This window comes from Gymnoscopelus braueri, assembly GCF_963280865.1.
Source record: "Gymnoscopelus braueri genome assembly, chromosome: 13".
Lineage (NCBI taxonomy): Eukaryota > Metazoa > Chordata > Actinopteri > Myctophiformes > Myctophidae > Gymnoscopelus > Gymnoscopelus braueri.
In genome coordinates, this window is record NC_137615.1 from 33,642,231 (window position 1) to 33,654,730 (window position 12,500).

A 12,500-nucleotide genomic window follows, 5' to 3' on the forward strand; every position below is an offset into this window, starting at 1 on the left:
ACACACACACACACACACACACACACACACACACACACACACACACACACACACACACACACACACACACACACGCATGTGCTCCACAAAGGCAGGTCTTCAAGAGGTCCTGTCGCTGAGCCAGCACTTTCCTGAGATCGTTAAATATGCCTGGAACTGCGGACAGGAGAGATGATGGATGGCCAGGAAGATGATGGATATCGAGGAAGAATATAGTGAGGAAGAGGGCGAATAGAAGGGACTGCATCTCATTTCAAGTACACAGCTAATTCTTGTTCTCCCACCTCGTTGTCTCTTGCTCCGTCCGGCTGCGTTTTAAATTGAGCAAACGGTACACAGTAAAATCCTCAGTGGTAAAGGTGCGATTTGTAACTTTTATTTCCTGTCCCTTAGGGCTAGTTTAACCATCTTCCTTTTCTGTAAACAAGCTAACAAGCAGGGGATCTGTATGGTTTGGTGCCTCTAGGCTCACTCCATTTGCATCCTTGAAAAGATAACTTGGTTTCATTGTCTCCGCCAGGCCGAAGGCGTGGCCGAGACTACGTTTTGCACCCTGTCCGTCCATCCGCCCGTCCGTCCGTCCGTCCGTCCGTCCGTCCGTCCGTCCGTCCGTCCGTCCGTCCGTCCGTCCGTCCGTCCGTCCGTCCGTCCGTCCGTCCGTCCGTCCATGTGGCCGTGTGTGCGTGTGTGTGTCTGTCCGTCCGACTGTGAACAGCTAATCTCAGGCACTGTTGGCCCGATCGGCGTGAAACTGTGCACACACACTCCCTGGATGAGAGAGCAGAACCTCTGCCCCAAATGTCGGCCTGTTATAGCGCCATCAGGAGGCCGATCTTTGCTAAACACATTTCTTTAAATTACGTATTATTATTATTATTATTATTATTATTACATTTATTATTATTATTATTTCTTTAGATTTTGTCCAATACAGTCCCAAACATCATTCTGTACACAGTATCTCTATAGTCATGTGATCAAGATGGATCTGTCCGATTTTTCATATTCCGTCCTGATTGGCTAAGATTGGCATCTAAAGTTTGCAGGAGTGGCTCGTCCCACAAATCAACATATTGTGTCTGCAATAACTTCATCAACATTAATCCCTCAACTTCTACAGATTCCACTGACCTCTATAATGAATGACCTCTGCTCCGAGGAGCACTTTTTCTATCTCTACAGTATACTAGTGTACGTTGAAGCATTAACATATGTCTCTCTTTTAACAACTTCAGCCCTATACACTTTGTCTTACGACGAATAGCCAAAACAGATGATCTACAAGCTCACAACACCTCGCAATGTAATGCACTGTGAGCAAACCTTGAAAGTTCCGAAATTCTGTGAATTTTGAGAATTTGTGATTTTAATCTAAATTTCAAAATGCTATGTTCTTCTATAATGTCATGTCCAACATATTGATGCCAGGGTTAATGTGGCTAACAACGTGTCGGGGTTGTACTTCGGGGTTGCTAAATGACTGTAATGTAATGTAATGTACTTCCAGGTCTTATGTCACATTTTGTATAACACATTTTAGAGGCTTCAGGGCAGGCGTACATTTGATTCACAGATCTATTGATTTACAAAGACGGCCGCCACCTTACTGTGTCCTTGTTTGTGCGCTGAGCAACAATCATCTCTTTAAAATCCATGACAATGACATCTTGCGCTTTATGGTCAGTCAATGATGTCAAAGCAAGACTCCTCGAACCAAATTGAATCCATGTGCTTCATAATGTAATGTGGATTGAACTTGCACAGTTCAATCAATATTTGTAAACATGAACAACTCCCAAATCCAGGAAACCAAGACTCTAATCTGTGTACTTTGTGGGGAGGATTTATTTACAGTGAATGAGACCTGAGACTTTACGGACTTCCAACTTGTCGCTTAACAGTCAATAAAGCTTTCTTTTATTGTGCTTCTAACAACCGTCAACTGGAAACGTGTACATAATGCTCACCCTGGGTAGGGTGTTTAAACGGCTCCACAGAGTCAGACTCATGACTCTGTGGCTCTCTTTGCTTGTAGCTTTGAGCGAGTGTTGTTCATGCAAATGAATGTAGATTTAACTATATTAGCTCATGTGAATTTCTTGTGGATAATTTGTTTGGGGGGGGGGGGGTCTCTGAAACACTCGCTAAAGCTCCAATCTGTTACTATGGACCATGGAATCAGTTGACATACAGTAACAGCGACTGGCATAGCACAATCTCCATGCCATGGCACACATTATCCATTTGGCTATAGCAGTGGTTCTCAAAGTTTTGGTCCGGAGACCCCCAGGGGTCCTTGAGGAGGTTCCAGGGGGTCCCTAGCTGAAAGACTTAATGATAATAGAATCAAAATCAGTTTAACCACTTTAACCCACATTTTTACTTTGGCTATTTTGAAACCAGCAGATAAGCTCAGAGCTTATAGATCTGCTATTTTTGAAAAATTGTGAGAGATTTGTTCTAATCTTGACAATTTTTAACAACCGTATCCATAGCCAAATACATTGACCATTGGGCTGGTACACAGTCAAATCCTTATTGTTAATGTATCCATTTGGAACTCTAAGAGTGTACAATGTATCCAAAATGTGTACATTCTCTGAGTACAATTTACATTCAGGATTTAAAGGACAATTTCACCCATTTTCAACCTATCTTCATATAATTGGTCCTCACTAATGCTCATGATAAAATGGTAAAAAATAAATTGTACTCGGTCTGTGTCTCATAGCAGGGCTGTGGACAATTCAGAAACCCCCCTACCAGTGACATCATAATTTTTTTTTCAAATAAAAAATATTTCAAACTAGAAAAAGTGCTCCTCGGAGCACAGGTCTCCGCCAGGTCAGGTAGGTTATTGTGGCCTCCTGGTGGCGCTATAATAGGCCATTGTGAAAAGGGTGCCCGTTTCTTCTTAGGCCTTTCACGACAATCGGACACTGCATTCATGATTTGAGGCATTTTGTTCCAAAAATGTGTTTAGCTAAATTAGACCTGCTGGTGGCGCTATAACAGGCCAATGTGAAAGGGGTGGCATTTCTTCCTCAGCCTAGTGGGAATGTGCGTGTAAAATTTCACGGAAATCGCAAGCTGAGTGCATAATTTGAGGCATTTAGTTCAAAACGGAGCAATCCTGCAAACTTTGGAAGCCAGCCTTAGCCAATGAGGATGGAATATGGGAAATCGGACACATCCGTGTTGATCACATGACTATAGAGATACTGTATACCGATTTGCATGACCTTTGGATAAAATCTGTAGGAGTAATATAAAGAAATTGGTTTTGCACAAATCGGCCTCCTGGTGGCGCTATAACAGGCCCATGTGAAAAATTTGGGGCAAATGTTCTGAATTGGCATCCAGGGAGTGTGTGTGCACAGTTTCGCAGCGACCGGGCCAACGGTGCCAGAGATTAGCTGGTGACAGACGGACGGACGGACGGACGGACGGACACACGGACACACGGACACACGGACACACGGACACACACACGGACGGACGGACAGGGGGTAAAACAAACTCTCTCGCCATGCCTTACGGCCTGGCGGAGACAATAACGTATTTAGATTTTTGTCAATGCCAGAACGATGGCTTCCATTATGGCATGCTAACTTTCCAGGAATAGAAAGCCTGCCGTTTCTATTAGCTTGGATTCCCTATCGATGATGTCACTGGTAGGCGGGTTTCTGAACTGTCCACAGCCCTCCTCTGAGACACAGACCGAGTAGACAAATATGGTACCATATTATAATGAGCATTGGTGAGGACCAATTATATGAAGATAGGTTGAAAATGAAGTGAACTTGTCATCTTTTAACAGTGCAGAAAGTGCTGGTAAAAGACCAGCTCAAACATCTCCTTCAAAGTCTACAGTAGACAAAAATAGTGTACAGATATGAAGTTAGTAAACAAGTTAAGCTGAATTAATGCCACAAAAGCGACAATGGCTGCTACGCGATGTTTGTTGTCCAAGAAAATCACTTGCAGTGTGTGTTTGTGAATGATGTATGGTACCTTCATGATGCCGTTCCAGTTGTCACCAGTGGAGACTTGGAACAAGGTAAGGAAGGCCATGCCAAAGTTCTCAAAGGTGGCGTGACGACTCATACCCTCACACGGATAGTCTGCGTTACACACTGAGGAGGACAGAATAAAGACTGTGTTACACAGTTAATTATGGGGGGAAAAAACGATAGGTTAGGGTAAATACAGTGCTTATAAACTACACATTATATAAAGTAATTGTAAACTATTAATTGTAAATATATGCACTAATTATAATCTCTTCAACAACGTTTATGGGTGAACCCAAGGAAGATGAGCTGATGTTTTGCATCGGCTAATGGGGATCCTAATGAACTCAATAAACTCAATAAACCACAGCTAACACTTTTCATGCGTTTCAAAGCACCCACTTATTTTGGTCTCTGAGCTGATTGGATGACTGTCCCGAATACCTGAACAAACTTTGACACAATCTGCATCAAATCTGCGTCAACAGGGATAGATAATGTCCTGGTATTTGACTCCATAGCTTATATCACAAGATTTTGGGACGTCCTTGAGAAAGCAACAGTCGTATTTGACACTAATCCTTCTGGTCTTCCAAGAGATAAAGCGAGGGAAAGATGACACGTTTAGATTATCGCTTCACACTTTGTTATGGACGTTTTAGAACAAGGCACTTCTTAAGTTAGTTTTGAACAATCGTTGAAGGATTCCGTTTTAACTCTGACCGGAGGAAAACCGAAACATAAAAAAAGAAAACGATAATGGAAAGGAAGAGATATGTGAGAGGGTGAAGTAAGAAGATTTGGTTAAGATTAAGCTATCTCAGTGTCATGACCACAGAATGCTAGCATGTGCAAAAGCCGTTATCTTTATCCGATGAATCACAGAAGTGGGAAATCATACGCATTAGAAATTAGGAATGATGTACAGTACAGTTTGGCTGTATCCCAGGGATAGGATGTATTCTCCACATAGTTGCACAACATAAGTTTAACACTGGGATCAAATGGTCATTGTTAAAGGCAACATTTATCCTGGAGAAAAGTTCCTAAGGCTAGAGTCACCAATCTATGTTGTAGCCTGGGGACACTTAAAAAAAAAGTAATTTTTTTTATACAAAGCTTATTATAAAAGCTGTTAGGACCTTTTGTGTGAACCATTAACCCATTAAAACCAGTAACGCATCTGTGTAACCACTTAAACCATTATTTTATACTTGGGCTATTAAAAAATAGCAGATCTACAAGCTCATAGCGCGGCACCGAGTGCCGCGCTATGAGCTTGTAGATCTGCTATTTAAAAAAAAATCTTGAACATTTGAGCAAATCTTTGAATATATATATACATTTTTTCAAACAACATTTTTATCTCGAATCTTTGCTTCTGGGGGTCCCTGTAACAACACATTTGCACACATTTGCCAAATAAATCTAAAGATGTCACAGATACTTTCCCGGTCTTAATGGGTTAAAGGCAACATTTATCCTGGAGAAAAGTTCCTAAGGATAGAGTCACAAATCTCTGCTGTAGCCTAGGCCCTATAGGGACACTTTAAAAAAAAGAGTGTGTCCCTTAAAAATATATACAAAGCTGATTATAAAAGCTGATAGGACCTTTTGTGTGAACCATTAAAGGCAAACATGCTTCAGTTCCAACTTGGTTTTTAGAACTGATGGAAAAATGGGCATTCATATCCCAGAACTTTTCAAATAAACCACAAATTCTGTCGGGCAGAAACCTTGTACTGTCTCTCCATATTGTATCATTTATAAATAAATTCCCTAGTTTATGCTGTTGTATAACAGTGTCACCCAGTAGCAAAATTGCCGATCTGTAAGCTCACAACATGCCACAATGCAACACATTGCCTGAACTGACATGCCCGAAATAGGGATGCCCGGTTGAAAGTGGTTCAGTCTGTCTGTGGGTTTTTATAAATATTTAACCAATGTAAAGTATTAACAAGAGCTTGTGACTAAATAATGACTACATTGGATCCATTGGAACACATGTTCTTTTTCCACTCCCTAAAAAGTAACAGTTTTGGACACCCCACAGCGAGGATGTGTGAGTCAGCACTGATGTATAGTGCTCTGTTTCTCAACATGGGGGTCTGGGGCCCACCAGGTGTCCACATGTACTCTTATGGGTCCATTTGTACACTCTCAGAGTAAAATGAACACAGAGGATTTTACAGTATAGATTAGGGTGTCAGATTATGAACAACAAATATGTCAGGTGGTCAAGTGGAGGTCCATGGCTTAAAGGTAGGGTAAGTGATATTTTTGGGTTAAAACAAAAAGTATTTTGTTAAAAGGTTAAAGCACTATATTCTGATAGTAATCATTGCTATAGAGTGTTTGTTCAGTAACAGGAGTCTCCCCGTCTCTCCAGCTCTTTAATAAACAGAAAATACATTTTCTGGTAGGTGTCACAATCTCAGCCAATCAGGAGAAAGTACCCATTTTTAAGCTTAATTTTTATAGTGTTCCAGTTCCAATTTTGCCTGCTAATTTCTTAGTGTCATCACTTCCAATTTCACTTGTTTAATCTATATCCTGATTGAGTTCTCTATCCTGATTGGATAAAATTGGAAATGAAACTGAAACTGAAACGAAAATGCATTTTCTGTTTTATAAAAGAGCTGGAGAGACAAGGAGACTCTTTATATGGACAGGACACTCTATAGTAACGAGCACTATCAGAACATAGACCCATTTTGCAATTATTTGAATAATTGCAAATCACTTACCCTACCTTTAACTCATTAAGACCGGAAACGCATCTGTGCCATTTTAAGATTTATTTGGCTATTCAAAAATAGCAGATCTACAAGCATGGCACTGAGTTTAGCTTGTAGATCTGCTATTTATTTTAAAGCGAACATTTGTAACTCAAATATTTGCTCCTGGAGGTCCATGGTACAAAATATTTTTAGATGTAATTCTTTTTAATTGTTTTTCAAAAAAACTGTTAGGATTTATAGAAGACATTTGTAGAATCGTATCTCAGGTCTTAAATGGGTTAAATGATGGGGGGGGGGGGTTGAGAATCAATGATGGAGTGTGAGTGATGCCACTCACCCAACTCTCCAAAGAGCTCCACTCCCAAGGCGGCGTAGATGAAGAACAGCAGCATGAAGAGCAGGCCCAGGTTACCCACCTGCAACGCACACACACACACACACACACACACACACACACACACACACACACACACACACACACACACACACACACACACACACACACACACACACACACACACACACACACACACACACACACACACACACACACACACACACACACACGTTTGTATTACCACTGTATTAGGCTACTTGTGAAGACATTAACCCTAACCCTAAAGGCTGAGTTAGTTGTGTGTGGGTGTCGCACTCCGAAAATAGCAGATCTACAAGCTCAGAAAGCGTCCCAGCGCGACACATTATGAGCTTGTAGATCGGCTATTTTCGGTGCACAACATCAGCGTGCAACTATAGATAAAAACCAGGCATAACTCCAAACCTATTAAACGTACTGTAATCTGCCTAAACCTGACCCTAACCTGAATCCTTTCATAATCGTGAGTATCGTGAACTTATATTTATATAACCATAATTGTCCTCACGTCTATTTCTCAATTGGCTCTCACAAGTATAGTACAGACACGTACACGCACACCCCCCCCCACACACACGCTCAAAACAATACAAACAAGTCATTATGAAGAAATGAATTACAGTAGTAGGCCAGATGCATGTCAACCCAGCAGATAACTCACTGAACTCACTGAACTCACTGAACCCCTGTGTGTGTGTGTGTGTGTGTGTGTGTGTGTGTGTGTGTGTGTGTGTGTGTGTGTGTGTGTGTGTGTGTGTGTGTGTGTGTGTGTGTGTGTGTGTGTGTGTGTGTGTGTGTGTGTGTGTGACCTGCAACCTATATTTGATGTGGTGGCACTCCTCCAAGCCACGGCTAAAAGGTGTTAATGTTGCACAGTAAACATTCAAGACAAATACTAATGTCTTTTTAGAGACATCGTGCTCAATGTCACACGCTGTCGCTGCGCCGTCATCACTCCACTGGGAATAGTAAAATGCATTGTTTGCCTCCAAAAAACGAACCATGTTACTCTAATTGTCCCGGTCCAAAAGAGAGATTTAGCTCTGTCAGATTAAAATGCAGGGAGAAGCTACCAGGGATTTCCTCCACGGACGTCTGAGACAGTGTGGATAATGCATGAGGAGAAGAAAGAGACTTCACACTAGTCAATCTGTGTTAACCCATTAAGACCGGGACAGCATTTGTGTCATTTCAAGATTTCTTTGGCTATTCAAAAATAGCAGATATACAAGCTCATAGCGCGGCGCCTGAGCTTGTAGATCTGCTATTTCTGAAAAATATTGATTTTTTTTGGCGAATGTTTGAATATATATATTCTTTAAAGGGAACATTTGTAACTAAAATCTTTGATTCATGGGGGTCCCTGGAACAAAATATTTTTAGATGGGGGATCCGCGGCCAAATACATATCATTTTGGGGCAAAAAAAAGGAATAGAATTTGGAATTTAGAAGACATTTGTAGAATCCCCAGAAGCAAACAAATGTTTTCTTTAAAAAAAATATATATATTTTCAAAGATTTGCACACATTTTCAAGATTGAAAAAAATAATAATAGCAGATCGTAGCGTGGCACCGAATGCCACAGAGCTTGTAGATCTGCTATTTTTGAATAGCCAAAGACATCTAAAAATTACACAGATTCTTTCCCGGTCAATCTGTGTTAAGCAGACACTTGTTTGAGGCTCTTGTTTGCTCCACTGCAGGCTGGAACAGCACTATAATAATACTTGTTCTTGTTCTTGGGAGAATTTGGGAAGAGCAGCGTGAATGAAGCAGAAGACAGTAATGCTTATCTGGACGGATAGCGCTGTGGAAACATGAGCTGAGTCAAGCTGTTTTTGGAATTGGCTATAATGAGTTTAGACGCAATGGGATTTCAGTCAAATACATTTTTTTCAGATACAAAAAGAAAATATTCAAACGGATCACTTGTCACTTGCGAGGATGGTAAAGTAACATGAGCAGCAAGCAAGAATTGAGTCAGTCGTAGCAGTTTTGTAAAGGCTGCCTTTGTAGAATTGCACTGTGGTGGGTACACTTTGACGATTACATTAACTGGATGGATACATGTGCTTATTGCCCCCATTTTTGTTCAATTTTGTTTGTTTGATTGATTGAATACTTTATTAGTCAGAAATGTAAACAGCACATGGTAGGCCTACAGTCAGACATTAAGGCTAAAAGGATAACACAAAAAAGTCCTGTGGACTTGTTTCCATTGTGGTCAATTCATGTCTACAGTAAATCATGACAAACAGGGCAAAACATTTTCTTAAAATTTCTACTTTTCTTCATGCATTCATGTCATATTCATAAAAGAGCTATCCTATGTGGAATGCTTAACAATCTTCACTTCATTAACCACTTGAACCTTAGCATCCCTATTCTGGGGTGAACTCATTCGGCAGAAATTGCCAATCTGCAAGCTCACAACCCGTCCCATCGTGAGCTTGTAGATCAGCTATGTTCGGCGAAGATGTTCAGTGTAGTGAAAACAGGACGGGCCCTAATATAGCGCCCTGGGGGACTCCAGTCAAATAAGTAGGGTTTAAGTGCTTAAATGGCTGGAGCTATATGGGAAAATCCAGGCTATAGGCCTGAATGTATCCACTTAGGGGAGAGAGTTTGTACTGGGGCCATTACAATATTGGAGGCACTTAAAATAAATTACTTACATGTTGAACTCGGTATTACCTTTAAAACTCTAGTCACTGACTAGAGCTTTAAAGGATCCATAAAACTAAAACAAAAAGAAAACACACCAGCAAAAATAAATAAATAAATAAATAACCAGAATTGCTGGGCAAAGTATAAACGAGGACAAGCGCTAACGACGTTCCCAATCAAAGACGACATTCCATGTGGTGATCACATCTGCCGTGGGACATTCAAGAGGCCTATCAGCCATTCCCCGACAGGAGAGAGAACAAGAGGCGTTGGACTTTAGTGTGGATGTTAAGCGCTACAGCTGGGGCTGTTAACATTAGCCAACAGCATGCAGCAGTCATTTCACATTTTCACCACAGTGGGGGTGGGGGGGGGGGGATAATGGTGGATGCCGGTGGCTTTAGTGAAGAGGGGCCCCTGGAATGGATTTATGCTAAGATCAGTCAAGGAGCTATCAAGCTCACCTCCCATTTGTATACAAGCATATGGATCTCGGGCCTTCCATCGCCCTCTCTTGCAGTGTTCACGGGCTACAGGGCACGGGAGTCAACAATCCTAAATCTCACATCATGAAACGGATTGTCATTAGTCCCGGTCCTTGGTTATGATTGTCTGTCTGACTGTGCTCAAAGCGGTTGTAAATTGCTCCATAAACACACACCTGTGACCACATTACATCACCGTTATGTGGCAAACAAGAATGTCAAATTTAAATTTGTTGTCATAGTTTTGATTTACAGAAACCTTTTTATTGAACAACATTTGTGTTCATTTCACATTTACAATGGCTAATATAAAAGTTTGTTTTCAATTACTGTCTTTTGCTTCCATGGAGTTACTGGAGAGTCCGCCTGAATGTAAACAGCATGGCAACTGCAGCCTCCAGTGGTGGAAAGTAACTAAGTACATTTACTTAAGTACAATTTTGAGGTATTACTTGAGTATATCCAATTTCCAATACTTTTACTTCTACTGCACTACATCTAGGATCCAAATATTGTACTTTTACTCCACTACATTTATTTGAAAACTTTAGTTACTAGTTACTTTGTAGATTTGGATTATTATTACAAAACATACATTAACCACTTCAGCCCTATATATTTGAAAATAGCCGATCAACAAGCTCACAATCCGTCGCGATGCGACGCATTGTGAGCTTGTAGATCTGCTATTTTCAAAAGATTTGTATACATTTGAAAACTTGAAACGGGACATTCTGCATAATGAGTACTTTTACTATTGGTACTTTAAGTACATTTTGATGCCAATACTTCTGTACTTTGACTCAAGTAAGTTTTGAATTCCGGACTTCAACAGTATTGATACTTTTACTTTAAATAAAGTAAAATATTTGAGTACTTTTTCCACCACTGGCTGGTTGTTCCCAAGACTCGCCTTGTCACCATGGGTGATCAGGCTTTTGCGGCATGTGCACCTACAGAATGCTCTGCCTGAGGAGTTGAGGCTAGCAAAGTCAGTGTTGTCTTTTAAATCACATCTGAAAACGTTTTTTGTAACCCATTTTTTTCACAGTGCCAATTGCCTAAGCTTGTAATCCTGGGCACTACTCTCCCTCTGCTAGCCTGGGGAGAGCCCCGAACTGAACTCATGCTTCCTTCAATGCATGAGGAGTGAGCAGGCCGCTTCTTGTCACCTGACAGGGGGGAGTTTCCCCGGTAGGACGTAGCGTGTGGAAGGAACACGTTATTTCAACCAGTTCCTTTCCCCTTCACCAAGCGCCCCGGCTGACCAGGGGGAGGCAGTATAGAGACCAGGAATTCTGCATGTTTTTCGTGAGGATACCTACCCTAGGGGACACGGGAGAACATGCAAACTCCAGACAGAAAGTCACACACAACTGCTTTCACAGGGAGCAGCAGTATGCATGAGAAACCGTCCCCTTAATTGTTTCATTGCTGTGCTGATGCCTTTGTTGAAATGTCAATATTCCCATCAATAGCGCCGCATCGGGTAATGAGGTAGCAATGGCAGCATGCCATTTCATTTGCACAGTGATATATTGCAAGACCTCGCCTCGAGTGCCGTCTAGCACGGTGTTACGTTTTCTCTCTCTCTCTCTCCCTCGCCACACGCGCATGCGGCATGCTATATACTGTATGAATAAGTATATCTCCTCTCTCAAATACACACACGCACGCACGCACACACACACACACACACACACACACACACACACACACACACACACACACACACACACACACACACACACACACACACACACACACACACACACACGTGCATGGACAGACCTGGACCTGTTTAATTAGCCCTGGTTTTAATTACCTCCCAGGTACCCTTGGGACAGAGCAAAGGGCCCAATGTTAATGAGGGGGGGGATCAATAGAAGAGAAAGATGAGAAATCTGTTTTTCCTCACCCTCTCTCACCACACACACACACACACACACACACACACACACACACACACACACACACACACACACACACACACACACACACACACACACACACACACACACACACACACACACACACACACACACACACACACACACACACACACACACACACACACACACACACCATGAACAACCTGTTAACCTCTGCCGGCTCTACATCAGCCTCTTGTTTCATGTCTATGGTTCATGGAGGACTGTGAAATCTTGAAAATCTTGAAAGCGTTCGCGGCCCACCCATCTGACCACTTAACT

At 41.7% G+C, this 12,500-nt stretch overlaps 1 protein-coding gene across 1 annotated transcript in view; it reads right to left on the bottom strand.

Annotated features, from left to right (window-relative positions):
- The window catches only part of LOC308099524 (voltage-dependent T-type calcium channel subunit alpha-1I-like), a gene marked incomplete at both ends in the record, with an annotated part of 243,251 nt that overhangs the window by 24,131 nt on the left and 206,620 nt on the right, over positions 1-12,500 (bottom strand). The window contains 2 exons of the mRNA XM_080448267.1: positions 4,015-4,136; positions 7,095-7,173. Coding sequence (XP_080304393.1) covers positions 4,015-4,136; positions 7,095-7,173 — 201 coding nt within the window. The remainder of the gene's footprint in view (positions 1-4,014; positions 4,137-7,094; positions 7,174-12,500) is intronic.